The sequence below is a fragment of the Anolis carolinensis genome, chromosome 3 (genome assembly GCF_035594765.1).
Source record: "Anolis carolinensis isolate JA03-04 chromosome 3, rAnoCar3.1.pri, whole genome shotgun sequence".
NCBI classification, from domain to species: Eukaryota; Metazoa; Chordata; class Lepidosauria; order Squamata; family Dactyloidae; genus Anolis; species Anolis carolinensis.
In genome coordinates, this window is record NC_085843.1 from 120,592,085 (window position 1) to 120,610,463 (window position 18,379).

The 18,379-nt window shown below is 39.4% G+C and overlaps 1 protein-coding gene across 3 annotated transcripts in view; it reads left to right on the plus strand.

Annotated features, from left to right (window-relative positions):
• The window catches only part of ankrd10 (ankyrin repeat domain 10), a 28,528-nt gene extending 21,500 nt beyond the window's left edge, over positions 1-7,028 (plus strand). Inside the window, exons 4-6 of one of the 3 annotated variants that reach the window (XM_062975451.1) lie at positions 1,600-1,835; positions 2,640-2,735; positions 5,436-7,028. In XM_062975451.1, the coding sequence (XP_062831521.1) occupies positions 1,600-1,835; positions 2,640-2,735; positions 5,436-5,914 (811 nt within the window). In that variant the 3' untranslated portion in view covers positions 5,915-7,028. The remainder of the gene's footprint in view (positions 1-1,599; positions 1,836-2,639; positions 2,736-5,435) is intronic. The other 2 variants (XM_003218726.4, XM_062975450.1) reach the window with 2 other exon arrangements.
• Positions 7,029-18,379: the final 11,351 nt, after the last annotated feature.

Genomic DNA, 18,379 nt, shown 5'->3' on the forward strand with positions numbered 1-18,379 from the left:
TTGTAAAGAATTGTTAAGTATTTATTTATTTATCACAGGATTTCTACCCCACCCTTCTCACCCAATAAGGGGACTCGGGGCGGCTTACAATTCAGTGATTGTTTCATATTCAAAGCTTTAACATAATCTTTTTAAAATGTGTGGAATCAAGTGAAAAGTTTCATCTATAGTTAAAAAGAATAAGAGGTTCTGCTCTGTATAAAAACACGTTCTTCAATCTGGATAAGATTTTATTATCTCTTGTTGACATTTCCATCAAAATGTTAGCAGTCTCTTTCTGAATGGCTTCTAATATCTGTGCAGTCTTCAAAACAATATAGTAACAATGAATTACCATAATTTATTATACAGGATCACCTTGAAACCTTTTCTCTTTGTTGAAGCAGTAACTTGGATCTTTGGGAGTAAAGGAATAGCAGCTAGATACATATTTTGGAGCGTGGGCAGGTCTCCTATTAACAAAGCACTGGGATAAAGGGAAGAGGGCTCCATTGAATCTTATGCCAATTTCTTCCCAATGCTCAGATAGCTTTTTCCATTTAAAAACACCTTTGTTTGTGCTCAAACACTATAATATAAAGCTTTCCAAATGCATGTTGTCAGCTGAAATACTATCCTACTTTGGTCTGAAATCTTAAGTACATCTGAAATCTGAGTACATCATTTTCTGGAGAAAGTCCATATCTGCAGAACCGAAGAATCGTTATCAGAAACATTTCTCAAGACAATTATGAGAATAGCAACAAGTCTTAAAGTGCAACATCTAATACGGTGCTTGCTATTGAAATTTTCTTCTTTGTCCCCTGAATTGATATAAGAAGAGGTGTTTGCATTAAACAGTTTAGCTGTATTCATTCTCTGCATTCTTGCTCGATCAGTTCATCAACCTATTCAAAGATGGCAAGCAGCATCATTAATGGTGTGTAGATTATGTCTTGGTTTTTTCAGTTTTAGGGGCTTACAGTCTGATGGTAAATCTTCCTATGGTCATGAGTTCAAATAACAAGTCATACTCCACTACTTATAATGTCACAAACTTTGAATTCAACACTGAGTTTTAAACAAAACCATAAGCAATAATGAAACAAAGGGCTGTATGTGGGTATATATGTAAATTATTTGTTACACTTGGCATACCAACTTTATATTATTATGAAGGATAGTGATGTATTTGAGTGATGTTAGATTCTAGAATGCCATGGACAACTATTCTGTAATAATTGTTTTGAGTATACTATTTATTCTTTTCAGATAACCCCTTTTTCACAGATTAATTAATAGAGGATAGGATTTGGATTAAAAGTCTGAAGTGTGCGTAAAAGTTAGTTGCTTCAGACCGCAGGCAGGACATTATAGCCATTTCAAGAACTTAAATAGGAAACTTTTCCTTTTTATGGCACATAATGATTCTTAATCGTACTGCTTCCCAAACTTTGCTCAGAATGCAGATATGTGCTAAGAGATTAATTAATTAAATTAAATAATTTACTAGTCCTTCATGGACATTACAAAATTCTATCTCATCAACTTCTTAGTAAAATCAACAGCAGCCACCAGTTTTTGTTACAGGGTATAATTCAGTCTATTTGTATTGTGCAGCTTGAGAAATGCCAGTGGCCTGACATCAGCAGACCTTGCACATACCCAGGGCTTCCAGGAATGTGCTCAGTTGCTCTCGAACCTCCAGAACTCTCCACTGAACAATTTCTGTTACAATGGCACCTCAAATGGGGTCCATCAGAATATGAGCCCTACCTTGCTCAGTAGAAGCATAAATCGAAAGAGAGCATTTGAAGATACAGGCAGTATTCTAATGAAGAAGGCCAGGACTGAAGGTGAGATGTGCTTCTATCACTTTGTATGTATTAATTTATGTGTTCTTAATACATTTTTAAAATGAGGTGAATGGTGGTTCAGTTGAGCCAGAATGGCACCGTTGCATATGAGCCTAATTTTTACCCTCCCACCTCTTTTGCCAGCTAGACGGAGGGAAGATGCACCTACTTGATTTTATGCATCTCCTCTTCCAGGTTTTGTGCCATGTCACTGGCAAAGGAGCTTAAGAGGAAGGACCAGAAAGAACTGCATAAAACCAAGTACAGTAGTTACATTTTTCCTCCATCTGACAAAAAGGGGTGGGATAGGACAGGAAGGAACTGCCATCTCACATATCCAGGGTCGAGCCACCCACCTTCAATTCTGCATAGGAATTGGATGTGGGTGCTTGCACGTCCCAAGCACAGGAAAGTTCTAGGGTGCAGCCTTATTAAGCACTTTTCCCCAAGTGAAATCAAATCACTTTTTGTGTTTTCGTAGACATCCACAGATTGATCTGACCCACATTGACCTAAACAGTCAGTTTAAATGCACCTTAAGACTGCCTTTTATGTTTGAATCAGGGTTAAAAGTTTAATAAGCATGATTTTACCATTAGGCAGCATGAGGTGAATTAGATAAAGCTTGTACTGGACTGTGTAGTCCTCAGTACACAATTTCAAAGGTGTACCCTTGACATTTTTCCGTTTCTAAACAGACAGTGTGCTGTTATTTTTAAGAATCATTTTGGACATCCTTATAAAATTGCATGAAGGGTTGTGCCAATATGTAAAATATTCATCATTCTCTTTTATAAAAAACAGGTCAGTGTTTCGGTGGCTTAATACCAATGACAAATGGAGGAAGTGAAGACGATGCTGACAATATGCATGTTGATAGAGAGTTTACTGTTCTATCAGGTGGGAGTGGAGAATTTCCTGTTAACTACAACAACAGTCAAATGGTTGAAGATACTAAATTGAAGAGTAGTTCTGTTGGACCCAGAGATACTGAAATTTACACAGTTTCTGCCATGCAAACACCTTGTCGTTGCAAGAATCAATATGCATTTTATCTCTAACTTTATTTTGTTGCACTTGTCCCAAAACTATTGTATTGCTAACATAACTAAAGACATTTTAACTAGCAAAACTAGCAAGTATAAGATAAAAAATGTAATTAGTGGTCTAAATATATTACAAGCCTCTGCAGTTCAATTGTGTGTTCCTTGATCAAATTTGTTTCTTAAAAGAATTGTTGGATTAATGCAAAAATTATTGTGCATAAAAGAAAAAGCCAATAGCAATGCCTGATCAGAGTACGAATTGCAAATTTAGCTTTGCAAATGCTACTAACATTTTCCCAGGGCTAGCTTGTGTGTATTGAAACAATATCTGTATCATTCATCCAAATTAATATTTTATAGTATAATGAATGACTTGCAATTTTCAGTGTTCAACTGTTTTTAAAACCTTTCCATATCCACTTAAAAGGTCTTTGTTATCTTTATTTCCATCTACATGCACACAAGGATCTTATTGACCCATATAGCTCAATAGGGGTTTAAAAACATTTTTAATTGATGGTCAATGGTGCCTGTTTTTATTAGAGTCACAGCATGTAATAAGAGGAGAGTTAAACCTTATCTGCCAGTCTGTGACCCTGATAAAAGGTGCTCTCCCTGCACTGCAGTTATAAAAAAATAAGCCCTTCTCATTCCTTCCAGTTAAAATGTAGGCATCCTCTATCCATTTATGTTATCTTGTTCAGAAGTATTAATCAAAATGAAATTTAGAGGCATTGCTGTTTAAGCATATCTTAATATTTTTAAAATAAAGAACTAATTGTAACTTTTGTATTGCATTTCAACATAATCACAGCCACAGGAAATTTTATTTGTATTAGTAAGAATCTTACACAAATGTTAATAAAGAAGCAATTGCTTCCTTATTATTTGTCTGTGTTTGATTCTTTACCATGTTGTCAAGAACAGTAAGCCAGGCTTCCAGAATTCTGACTGACTGAATGCACTAGGCTTTTGTGTATGAGGCCTGTTTGTTCATCCTTGCCTTCTATTCCTAGCCTGAATGGCTAAACCAACCAGGAATTGAACACCTACTCTGATGCTTGAACAATTCGTCCCCATGCAATCCACACATCATTAACCAAGAACAACCATGTACACATCATGGCTTGTCAAAAGTGCAGCTACCTAGCAGTTCAGTTTCTGTTTCGTTTAATGGCTGGAAGGTGGATGAGCAAATGGACTGTATGCACCAGCATGAAACTCATGCATAACAAACCACGAGTCTCCAGAATTCTGGCTTAACATTCCTTTCAGATGTGGCTCTCCTCTGTAAACACATTGAGATAAAACATTGACATATTATATTATTTGAATACCTTTGAATAGAGCTGTGAAGCAGAAATACTCTATTTTATATAGATTGATATAATGGCTGTGGTTAGTTTCTCTTCTAAATACCAGAAACAATCCACACACTTTAAACAAACTGATGTTTCTTGCATAGGAGTTTTGAGAGGTAAACCTAAATAGTAATTGTGCCTGGATTCACGGGATGTAATAAATCATGGAGTGAATCTCCTGGTTTGTTTAGCTTTTCTTTTTGCAAACAGGTACTTAGTTTATTGTGCCATAAAACAACAGGCAGCAGGTAATGTTCAAAGAAACCTAGAAAGAGTGCAAAATGTTCAATGTCCAATTTAATGTAACTAAGCAAAGAGTTATTTTTAATCCCAAAATACTCTAGATCCTGCTGCTTCTAGTCCCATTACATACACAATTTTCTTTTAAAGAGAAAATATTTATTGTACGACTTTGTACTTCTAAAAGTAGATCCCTGGAAATTTCCTACAGTCGAAGGCACACTTTTTAAAGGAATAGATTCTTGAAACTTGATTTGAAATAATATAATGAATTGGTTTTATATTTTAAATGAAAGTTGATCTGAAATAATCACAGGTCACAAGTTATGCAGCATAATCATTCTTGCATTTGCATAAGGCTTTTTGTAATGCCTGCTTAGCGTATGTTCATCTAAAACCCCAATATGACAAAATTTTCACACTACTTCTGATATCCCAAATACAATCTGTTTGGCTTTTATTCAAGCTACTAAAAGCTTTTATATATCTTAGAAAATGTTAGTTGAATTTCTAAAATGTGTTCCAGTTTCAGAAATATTGCTTGCAGTTTTTAATGATCAATTCATATTAATAATTTCTGTGGGACATGAATATGCAAGCCATTTCTAGATCTCTTTTCTTAACATAACCTCCATTGTGTTCAGTGGAGCTTTTCTTTGAACAACTTTGTATAAAATTGTGGCCTTATTAACCATTTCTAATATCTTTTCCTAGTAAATACATTTAAATTAGACTTCTAGATAGGAATCTTACTTGCAGAAATTGCTTCTCAGCCTTTGTTAAACAGAAAGAGCTGTACTGTTCTTGAGGGTTTTTAAATATATACTGTATGAGCTCATGAATTAAGGCCCATGGGTCTGCTCTGGTCCAAATTTGCTTTGGCAAATTTATAAAGAAGTGCACCATAGTAGAGATGGCTTTTTTATTCTGCTTGATTCAATTTCTGGTGACAGGTCTATTTCTTGATGCAGATATGAATTGCAGTAACTCCATATTGAATGCATTGGCAAATGGACATACCGTCAATGGACATTTGGACTTCACTTCCCCAGCTCAGCTCAATGGATTGAGTGCCAGGGGCGAAGAATGCCTAACATTAATAGTACCTAATGTACTAGCATCTGCTAATAAACATGCTGTCGGTGTGGGCTATAATGTTGTTGAGGAACCAGAGAAGGTCCTGAGTGCTGCTTCTGATATGTGCGGCTCTTTGCACCTCAATGGGAGCCCAAGCAGCCTTGTGTCAAGCAGGCCCTCCTGGGTGGATGACCTGGGGGATACATTGCACTATGGACATTACCACGGTTTTGGGGACACTGCCGAAAGCTTCCCTGAACTTAACAGTGTTGTTGAGCATTCCAATTCTGTTAAAGTGGCACAGAAATATGACAATACCGTCCTGGGTACAATGTATCTTTATCATGGTTCCTAAGCTTGCCAATATCACAATTTTGTGGTTGTCATGCATATTTTGGAACTGTACTACTTCACAAGATAATTTTGTTGGGGGGAGATATCATCTTTAAGGATGCAACGAGTGATTTTTTTTTACACATTGTTTAAAAGACTTTGATGCTTGACAGCCTTATGCTTCTAATTTTGCATGCACAGGACTCATTAGATTTACAAATAGGTGCTTTTACAATGGATTGTTCTTTTTTTAATGACAAGTTCTAGTTTTTTACTTTTTTATTTCTAAACTATAAGCACTCTAGAACTCGTTTCCACTTTAAGCTGTTCTAAACTTAAACTCTTTAGAGCAAAGTTCAAGTTTTTTATATTAGCACAGTGCAAATTCTCTGGTTTAATATTTTCTGTCGAGACTATGGTAAGCAATATCAGTGCCAGCTATGACTATGCAAAGAGTGGGTGGTGACAGTAAAAACATCTGACATAATCTGTTTGCTTACTTCTCAAAAGGGAAGTGCATTTTCTTTTTAATATTAGCAAATTCACTGCTTAAATTAGCATTTAGATGGCTCAAACCACATCATACTGTGTGGTTCACTAGTATAAAACTGTTAGAAGAACCTGGAGATCTTTTCCTTTTGTTACATTGCAAGTATGCATGATATTTTACCATAGTTCACAGAATAGCATGCTGACACTGTTATACTGTGTATGTGAATTACAAAAACTGTTTGTTGAAATGTCTGGTCAGTATATTTCAGCTTTGTTTTGCTGCATATTCTTATATTTTGGAGGTTTTCCTCATTTTTTAAAAAAGAGAAACACATTGGTTTAAACCGTTGAAATGTTGTGAATTTTCAGCCTTGTGCAGGGGCTATGTTTTATTTTTAAGCCAAAATTGATGGAAATACATTGTTTGAAGGTTTGAATAAATTGTTTGTATATGCAGAATATCTACACATGCACTGCAGGACTTTGTAACCTTAATACTTTTGTGATTTTTTGGTAAAATTAAGATGGATGAAGAAATTGTTGAACTATAGGTTGGCGTTCTGTTTAAATTGTGTTTGTATCTTTTTGTTTCAAAAGGGACCTTTACAACTGAATTTTAAAAATAAACTCCATCTTGTATTATACTACAGAATTTCTGTGCAGCATCTATATTTGCCTTTTGTTATTTGGCTCCTACATACATTTTCAAATGCAGATTGTAATTTTTTTCTTCAAAAGAAGCCTAAATTAAATGAAAATGTTCATTAATCTAAAACAGGGCTTTTAAAACTTTTTCCGCTCACAACCCCTTTCCACCTGATAATTTTTTATGTGACCCCTGATATGTGGTGTCTAAAATAGGTATGAAATTCAAATATTTACTAATGACAAATTAGCATTCACCAGTATTGTTGCTAAACAGTCAGATTTTCCTTTTTGTGGAGTACAGCTGAAGCATTTTCTTCAAAGTCTACTGTAAACACTGTTGTTGCTAATAGATCCGTGTAAAGAGGGACATTTAGAAGTTGGCAAATTTTTTGTGACCCCCAACATTGAGCTGAGAGGACCCTATTTGGGTTCAGTAGGTTCAGGACCCTCAGTTTAAGAAGCAGTGATCTAAAAGTATAGTTTTTAAAAGTACATTGGAAATAATAAATGAGATAGTGGGTGCCTTCTCTCAGTATTCATCACTAAGAGTGTATTTCACTACTACAAGTCACTGTTCTTCATGTAATTAAAATTGCCCTCACAATAGAACCAGGATATGCTAGTGTTTCAGTGGTGCTTCCCCTGAATACCAGGATTACTATTCTTCACTGTAAATGATAGAGACTTATGCCCCTTCCACACTACCCTATATCTCAGGATGTGATCCCAGATTATCTGCTTTAAACTGGATTATGTGAGTCTCCATTGCCAGATAATCTGGGATCAGATCCTGGGATATAGGGGCAGTGTGGAAGGGGCATTAGAAGGCATACATTCCTGGAGACAAGCACAGGAGTACATAACGTACTGCTCTTTCCATGGTCGTTCATCACTACCATTTACCATTTCTGAGTCTGTCCACCCCACCCACAGTGCTACCCAAATCCACAGAGGAAGTTCTGCCTTTCTTTGCTGGTATTAACTTTGTCCCCATTCACAGTACTTAACTGTAGTTATGTCTGCCTCACTTAAATCACTTATCCTGGTTTTGTGATCTAATGGTCGTACACTAAGCTGCACGCTTTCAGCATGACAATAATCAAGGTCATGTGTCACTTCAGCAGATCATAGATTCCTACTAGCAGTGATGTCAGGGAAGCTCTATACTGAATATGAAGGCACTGTCATATGTATATGTAGATGAGTAGCCAATGTGGATGCCTCAACACATTCTGCAGTTGCAGTGCACAAAGAAACAAAATGCTTTCCCACACTACTCTGTACTTCAGTGCATTACCACATGCACCACAATTACTCCTGAGCATCTCCCCTTAGACATCAACAACTAGATATAACTTGCATATTGTCTCCGCAACCCAAAGGGACAATGTACCAGTATACAATAGCCAGAGGACCTGCTAGTTCCAACATGTTAAAAATACTCTTTTCCATCACACTTCGTCCAGTGTAAAAACACGCATCAACTACTATGGCTACCATATTGTAAGCCTACCCAGGTTAAACTTCAGAGGATACGATGCCTTAGCAGTGCAAGACCACCGCACTTTATGCCATATTTTCCTGTTCACTTGGCACATTGTATGTGAAATAGTAGTAGTAGTAGTAATATGTAAAGCAAAGTGAAGAACCTGCTTTGCTTGAAGTCAAAAATCAGAAACTCCTCAAAGCACAACAGACAAAAAATCAGTACAAGAAAACCGCACTACAAACTAGAGCTGACAGCTGGCACAACAAAACATTGCATGGAAAGTTCCTTGACAAAATTGAAGGAAAAGCTGACGAGGAGAAGACCTGGCTATGGCTCACGAATGGGACCCTGAAGAAGGAGACAGAAGGCCTGATCCTTGCAGCCCAGGAGCAAGCCATCAGAACAAATGCAATTAAGGCCAAGATCGAAAAATCAGCTGATGACCCAAAATGCAGGCTGTGCAAGGAAGGTGACGAAACCATTGATCATATCCTCAGCTGTTGTAAGAAATTCGCACAGACAGACTACAAACAAAGGCACAACTATGTGGCCCAAATGATTCATTGGAACTTATGCCTCAAGTACCACCTCCCAGCAGCAAAGAACTGGTGGGAACACAAACCTGCAAAGGTAATGGAAAATGAACACGCAAAGATACTGTGGGACTTCTGAATCCAGACTGACAAAGTTCTGGAACACAACACACCAGACATCACAGTTGTGGAAAAGAAAAGGGTTTGGATCATTGATGTTGCCATCCCAGGTGACAGTCACATTGACGAAAAACAACAGGAAAAACTCAGCCGCTATCAGGATCTCAAGATTGAACTTCAAAAACTGGCAGAAACCAGTGCAGGTGGTCTCGGTGGTGATGGGCACACTGGGTGCCGTGCCAAAAGATCTCAACTGGCATTTGGAAACAATAGACATTGACAAAATTACGATCTGCCAACTGCAAAAGGCCACTCTGCTGGGATCTGCGCGCATCATCTGAAAATACATCACACAGTCCTAGACACTTGGGAAGTGTTCGACTTGTGATTTTGTGAAACGAAATCCAGCATATCTATCTTGTTTGCTGTGTCATAATAAAATAAAATAATAATAATATTTGTATACTGCCCAGTCTCCCCAAAGGAACTCAGGGCAGTTTCCAACATGTAAGGCAACATTCAATTGCCAGAAAGAAAACCATACAGTCCTATGGAATTCCGGGATTTGTAGTTTGGTAATGAAGCACTTGTAATTCTCAGCCAGAGTGCTCTGCTAGCACAAACCTGCCAGAAACTGACATCTTCAAAAGATGACCTATTATGTGTCCCAGCATCGTGTGAAGTGAAGCTGATGAGTACAAACAAAAAGGCTGTAGTAGCACCTTGATTGTGTGTATCTGCACTATAGAATTCATGCAGTTTGACACTACTTTAACTGCTATGGCTCAATGCTATGGATTCTTGGTATTTATAGTTTGGTAAGGAACCAACATTCTGTCAGAGGAGGCTAAAGACCTTGTAAAACTACAGCACTCATGATTCCATGGCATTGAGTCATGGCAGTTAAGGGAGCATCAAACTGCAAAGTAGAGGTACCCTGTGGAACTCCCTACCCAAGGAAGTTAGGCTGGCCTCATGTCTTCTGTGCTCTCCGCAGACAGCCAAAACAGTGCTGTTCTGCATGGCATTCAGTGTTTGAAATTGCTTTTTTGTTTTAAGACTGGATTCTAAAATAGTTTTAGGCTGCTTCTGGGAGTTTTTAAAGAGAATTTTAATCTGTTTTTAAATCTGTCTGCATTGTTTTGATTGTTTTTTTATATGTTTATCGCCATGGGATCCCTTGTGAGAGGCAATACAGAAATACTTTGAATGAATAAATAAAATAGTAGTTCAACACATTATAAACCCCAGGATTCCACAAGATGGGAGCATGGCAGTTACGTGGAATAATAACGCTAGTGTAAATGTATCCCTGTTCATCAATGGTTACATTGTCCCTAGCGTATCATCTTTAAAAAAGCTCAGTAAATCGTCACTCACGTACCCTGAAAGGCAGCTATTTCACAGTGACTCTACACATCACTCTTGTTTCCTAGTTGTGGAACACTAAGTAGCTTGTGAGAGCACAGCACAGTCATCTTTTTGAAGTGGCAGCATATTGAGAGCAGATGCCTCAGTTGGGTTGTATGTCTTTCGGGCTGTGTGGCCATGTTCCAGAAGTATTCTCTCCTGACGTTTCGCCCACATCTATGGCAGGCATCCTCCATGCCACACAGCCTCTGAGGATGCCTGCCATAGATGTGGGCGAAACGTCAGGAGAGAATACTTCTGGAACATGGCCACACAGCCCGAAAGACATACAACAGCCCTGTGATCCCTGCCATGAAAGCCTTCGACAACAGATGCCTCAGTTCCTCCCTGACTTCTTGTACATGTATACCTTCAGCTCAAACTGACAAGAGACTTCCATTTGCTTGTCTCTGGTTTCTCTTGTTTCTTACTATGGTCTTGGACAGAGCCGTCCCTAGGTATTTTTCAAGTGCAGGCGAACAGAATTTTGGCACCCCTCCCCCCAAACCAATCACTGAAAAATAAAAGCGTTGGATAAGCGAAAATATTTGATAATAAGGAGGGATTAAGGAAGGAAAAGCCTATTAAACATCAAATTACATTAAGATTTTACAAATTAAGCACTAAAACATGTTTTACAACAAATCAACAGAAAAAGCAGTTCAATACCTTGCGGAGGCAGGCCGCAGGAGACAGGAGTTGCCTCGATGGCGCCCCCAACAAGATGGCGCCACAGGCAACTGCCTAGTTGGCCTGGTGGTTGAACCGCCTCTGGTCTTGGACATTTCTGAATGATCACAGAATTAGATTTGGAAAGGACCCCATGGGCTATTAAGTCATAGAATCATAGAATAATAGAGTTGGAAGAGACCACATGAGCCATCCAGTCCAATGTTTTTCCATGCAGGAAATCACCAAGTACCCCTGACAGATGGCCATCCAGCCTTTGTTTAAAAACTTCCAAGGAAGGATCTTCCACCACACTCCGAGGCAGAGTCCCACTGCTGAACATCTCTTATGATCAGGAAGTTTTTAATGTTCAAGTGGAATCTCCTTTCCTATTATTTGAACCTATTGTCCAGAGTCCTAGGTTCCAAGCCAGCAGAAAACAAGCCTACTCCCTCTTCCTTATGGTCCCTTTCACATATTTATACATGACTATCATGTCTCCTCTCTGTTGTCTCTTATGCAGGCTAAACATACCCAGCTCTTTAAGATGCTCCTCATAGGACATGGTCTCCAGACCTTTGGTCATTTAATCTCCCTCCTCTGGACACCTTTCCAGCTTGTCAATATCTCTTTTGAACTGTGGTGCCTGGAATTGGACACAATATTCCAGGTGAGGTCTGATCAAAGCAGAAAAGAGAGGTACCATGACTTCCCTGGATCTAGACACTTTTTTAGCTGCTGCATCACATATTTGGCTTATGTTCAACGTTGTTCACGAAGACTCCAAGATCTTTTTCACATGTACTGCTGTCAAACTAGGCATCATCCATTGTGTATCTTTGCATTTCATTTTTTCTGCCTAAGTGTAGTATCTTGCATTTGTCCTTGTTGAAATCCATTTTATTAGTTTTGGCCAAGATTCCTATCTGTTAAGGTCATTTAGAATTCTGGTCCTGTCCTCAGAGTATCCTTCCTAATATGCAAACTTGATAAGCACACCCTCTAAACCTTCATCTGAGTCATTAATAAGGATGTTGAACAGTACTGGGCCGAGTACAAACCCTGCGGCACTCCACTAGTCATTTCTTTCCAGGATGAAGAGGAACTGTTGGTGATAATCCTTTGGGTTTGGTCACTTAACCTATTACAAATCCACCTAACAATAGCACTGCCTAGCTTACATTTGACTAGTTTGTTTGCAAGAAGATAATGGGGGACCTTGTCAAAGGCCAATGAATTGTTGGCATTGAATGCTTGTCCATTTTGTGTTTTATATTTAGAAGTCGTCCTGAGTCCCTTCGGAGAGAGAGGGCAGGTTAAAAATAAACTTTTATTATTATATTACTGAAATCAAGATATGCTCCATCCACAGCATTCCCTTTATCTACCAAGCTAGTAACTATTGAAAAAAAGAGATAAGAATAGTCTGGCATGACTTGTTTTTGAGAAATCCAAGTTGACTTTGACTAATCACAGCATTCCTTTCTAAGCGATTGCAGACTGTCTCCTTAATGATCTGCTCCAGAATATTTCCTGATATTGATGTCAGGCTTGCTCAATGTAGGATCCCCAACTAAAGCTTCCCAAGCAGATAGATGTCCAGCCTCTTTCTGAGATATCCAGAAAAGAAAAAACTCACTAACTCCCAAGGCAATTGATTCCCTTGTCAAACTGTTCTCATTATTCAAGAAGTTCCTTTTGGTGTTCAATCAAAATCTACTTGAATGTAAATACATTAGACCTATTCCTCCTCTTTGTGGCAGCCCTTGAGGTATTCAAAGAGTGTAACCATATTGTCCCTGGGAAATAATGAACACTGTAGAACAATTTCCATTTATGTCTTTCCATTTATGTGTTTTAAATGAAATTTTTATCTTGTATTGTTGTTTATATTGATATATTGTATTATTGTTTTATCTTTTTATATTGTGATTGTATTGTGTTGCTTATATTTTGTTCTTATGTTGTTTGGGCCACTGCCCCATGTAAGCCGCCCCGAGTCCCCGTGGGGAGATGGTGGCGGGATATAAATAAAGTTATTATTATTATTATTATTATTATTATTATTATTATTATTATTATTATTTCCCACATAATCTTTAGTACTGTATATTGTACTGCTGTGGCATTCATGTAGGTAAAAAGCTATTCCTAACTCTACACCCCCATCTAGTGGAAACAAAACATACTTGAGCCACTTGTCTCCTAGTTTCAATACCTAAAAAGCCTTTCTGCATGATAATTTTATCTCTAAAAGAATATTTTGAGCTAGTAGTGACTGAGAAGCAGTACCACCATCTCCATATTGATTGGGAGTATACAGCTTCCCAAAAGAATCATCATGATTCTTTGGGCAGCTTTAAAAACTTGATGAGCCCTGGACAAGTGCTCTCATGGTAACTCTGACAGGGACTCCACCAAGCGAGCATAGCAGATAAACAAGGCACAGAAAGCAAGAACATCAACAGATGCTTGAGGAGATTGCCTTAAGTTTGATACATGGTACACAAATTCACAACATTTATTTTGAACACTCATGCACAACAACTACCCTGTTTCCCCGAAAATAAGACAGTGTCTTATATTAATTTTTGCTCCCAAAGATGCGCTGGGTCTTATTTTCAGGGGATGTCTTATTTTTCCACAAGGAAGAATTCACATTTATGGTTGAATTTTTTAAAAATGAAAATTTATTATCTACTGTACAGTAATTGTAATCACAAACCAGCATAACCAAACTGTGAATCCTTTCCAGAATTTCTATATTATATTTTATTGCTATACTGTTTTTAAGTTACTGTTTTAAATTTCTGTTCGTATGTAAATGTATTTTGTTGTTGGGCTTGTCCCTGTGTAAGCTGCCCTGAGTCCCTTCTGGGAGATGGAGGTGGAATACAAGAATAAAGTTATTATTGTATTATTATTATTATTATTATTATTATTATTATTATTATTATTATTTCTTGTTACTACCTTTATTTCCATGTACAACAATCTATGGTATGTACATTTACCGATTCTACATGCTTCCAAACAAAAACTTTACTAGGTCTTACTTTCAGGGGAGGCCTTATATTTAGCAATTCAGCAAAACCTCTACTAGGTCTTATTTTCTGGGGATGTCTTATTTTCAGGGAAACAGGGTAATGCATGTTCATTGAGAGGTAATATTGTTGCATGCTTTCAAGTACTTTTCAAATTATGGAAACCTGACCTGGTAGTGATCAGTCCAAGACCACAGAACTGTGACAGGTTTCTCCTGTCAATCACCATCAATCACCATCACCCCATCCTGCACAAAAAACAAGGTCCAAAGTGTGTCCAGCAGCATGGGTAGGACCCATGGTTATCACGGAGGCCATGAAGTCCTGAGCCACTCCCAACAGAACAGTCTCAGCATGGATGTTGAAGTGTCCTAGCACTATTAACCACTGAGACTCCAACCCCAACCCCAAGACCACTCCAGCTAGCTCAGGAAAAGAGATTGTTGAGTAGTAGGATGGATGGTACACCAAGAGAATCCCTATTTTGTCCTGGTTACCCAACTTAAGGTAAATACACTCAAACACCCTTGATTGTGGGATTTTTGTGTGTGTCAGGAGCAACTTAAGAAACTGCAAGTGGCTTCTGGTGTGAGAGAACTCGCCATCTGCAAGGACATTGCCCAGGGGATGCCTGAATGTTTTGATGTTTTTACCATCCTTGTGGGAGGCTTCTCTCATGTCCCCACATGGAGCTGGAGCTGATAGAGGGAGCTCATCTGCGCTCTTCCTGGGTTGTATTCTAATCGGCAACCTTCAGGTCAGCAACTCAACCTTCAAGTCAGCAGTCCTGCTGGCACAAGGGTTTAACACACTGTGCCACCGGGGGCTTCTGACTGTGGGATGGGGAACCTGGTCGCGGGGAGGGGTAAAATCAAGATAGATCATTACAACTCCACCTTCCCACCCCCAGGACCCACCTGGTGCTGCACACAGAATCCTGGTGGGTAGAGCTAAGAGAGATTGTGCCGTCCGCCAGACAATAAAAAAAAACTATAAAGCTGAAACGTGCCGTCCTTTATCCGGGCGAACTGCAAATCCCTATAAGCTGTCCTAAAATATTGAACGACTGAGTCTGGAGAACTTCAAAAAAGGATGTTTATTCATACAAGGTTGTAAACCTGGCACAGATCTTAAAGTTGCAGAAAATGAAACAAATTTCTATAGGTTTTAGGTACAGAATTATCCCTGGTTCCAGAAAGCAAAGGTGATTATAAAACCACTATACCCTAATCACGCTGCCTATATTAGAAGGAGAAACTCTTTCCTTCCCTATCTTTACAGCAAAGATTAGTTCTAGAAGCGACAGAATAACCCTGCTCCTCCAACTAGATTTCCTATTCCAGATCAATATAATTCAATACTTATCTAATTTGGATAGGCTTAGATTGGCCTGGTTTTGAGGATGATTTGTCCCAGTTAGCCTTGCACAGCTCCAGCACGTTGGAAGACTATAGCCAGAATGAAGCTCTAAAATGGAGACTAGACCCTGGTAAAAAGGGCGGTCCTAAGATGTTGCATTCTTTGACCAATCACTGCAAAGAAAACTGCAGCCAGCTCTTGCAGATTCCAAGCCATTTTTCCTAGGCTTTTGCAGCCAGAGGCTCAAACAAAATGTAAAGGAGGGAAAACAAACAAACGACCAATAGGTAAGGCAAACCATCGTCCTGGGGGACGGAACACTCCCCGCTAAATTCCCAGGATATGGGAATTTACCAATCAAAAACATACAAACACCTTTGTATACACAACAATACAAACACTAGAACTTTAAACATCTCCAATAAGCAACACGAGGTCACTAATTGGTCTGTCCAAAATGGACACTTTGTCTCTGTTGCAAGTCTTTAATTGAACTTTCCTGACCTTACCATCCGGGCAAGGAAAGGTCTTTAATACAATGCCCATGGGCCACGCATGGCGGGGCAAGTCTTTGTCCTTTAACAACACAACATTGTTAACCTCAATGTTGTCCTGTGGGCTTTGCCAGATTCTTCTAGCTTGAAGCTGGCTTAAGTACTCAGCTTTCCACCTTTTCCAAAAGTGGTTGGCCAAGGACTGCACCTGTTTCCACAGGGCACGGTGAGTTCCGTCCGGAACTGGCAACATGATGTCCTTCCATCCTGGCACCTTTTGTGTCAAAATAAGTGCAGGAGTCAGTGGTTGTAAGTTCTCAGGGTCACTGGTAAGGGGAACCAGCGGCCGGTTGTTGATAATTGCGGTAACTTCCGCCATAAGTGTCACCAAAACATCATGCGTCAATGACCTATGACTCAAAAGCATGGCATTAAGGATTTTGCGACTAATACCAATCATCCTCTCCCAAACACCACCCATGTGGGAGGCGTGAGGAACATTGAAAGTCCACATAATTTGTTCAGTATTCGTAAAGTTCTGAACCTTTGGGTCTCTCCCAAACCTAGACACACAATTGAGTTCTTTGGTCGCACCTACAAAATTGGTGCCACAGTCCGACCGAATTGACTTAATTGGCCCTCTGAGGGCTATGAACCTTTTTAATGCGTTTAAAAATGATGAAGTGTCCATCCCTTCTATGACTTCTATATGGACAGCTCGTATTACTAAACAAGTAAACAACTGCCCACCTCTTGTTATTTACAACACCACCCCTGGTTTTCCTAGTGACAACCTCCCAAGGACCAAACACATCGATTCCCACATGGGAAAAGGGTGGGTCTGTCAAAGTCCTATCCTGAGGTAGTTCTGCCATCAACTGACTTTGACAGTTTCGCCTAAGGCGCCTGCATTTAACACATTTGAAAATACAACTGTTGACCAACCTTTTGGCATTAACTACCCACAGACCTTCATTTCTAAGGGCTGCCTCAGTTAGAGTTCTACCCTGATGATGGATCCTTTCATGGTGATGCCGAACGAGCAGCAATGCAGTGTGACTATTAGGGGGTATGATGATGGGGTTTTTTATGCACGCCTTGAGTTTAGCTTTGGCTAACCTTCCTCCAACTCTCAAAATACCCTCCTTGTCTAGAAATGGGTTTAACTCATTTAGAAGACTTTGATTAGGGATGTTGAGCCCTTGCTCTAGCCTAGCTATTTCCTGCTTGAAAGCAGATCTCTGTACTGACTTGAATATGACGCTCTTAGCCTTTATCATATCCTGGACCTGTAAAGGCTCACTATCTTTGCAAGCTAAACGATGTATAAGCCTAGCAACTGCTCTAAGAAGACTGTGCCACTCCGAAAAACATTCAAAACGGTGTGGTTCCAGGCAAGATCTTTGGCCCATCTTGATTTCTGTGGTCATCTTGCAAACTTTCACCTCTGGAACGGACTCGGGCAATTCTGTATTATCGGTGGGAGAAAAGGCTGATGGAAAATTGACTTCGGTCAAGCATCTGGGGCCTGTCAGCCAACTTGAACTTAACACTCGTTGAGTTGAAGCTCCTCTGGAAGCGATGTCAGCTGGGTTGTTGCTGGTGGCGACGTGGTGCCACTGGCTAGGCGTAGAACTGGATAGAATGTTGTTGATTCTATTAGCCACATACACCTTGAATCTTTTGGTTGTGTTGTTGATGTAACCAAGCACAACTGTACTGTCCGTGTGGAAATGGACATCTTGAAACAAGTCTCCTATCTCTTGCTGGATGATGCGCCAGAGCTGGACAGCAAGAACTGCTGCACACAATTCCAGCCGGGGTATTGAAGTTCCCATAGGAGCTATTTTAGCCTTTGCCATGATGAATCCTGCGTGACAAAAATCTCTGTCCTTTTGTCGCATGTATGCCACAGCTGCTATAGCTCGCTCAGATGCGTCACAGAAGATGTGAAGTTCTGTGGTGGGTTCTATCATTACCTTACAGGGCGCAAATTGTCTGGGAACTGCGATGGTTTCCAGTCCTTCAGCTTGAGAAGTCCAATTTGCCCAAGCTGCTTTCACCGATGGGGTCAGCTCTTGATCCCATCCTATCTTCTTCAGTGACCAGAGTCTTTTTTCTGTCACATGCCTGTTGTTTGGCAAAGTGGGTTTTTCTGCTTTAAAAGGCAGAGGGGCTATCCAATTTCCCTCTGGACTCCGGGAAACTTGAGAGTTCATGATCTCTAAA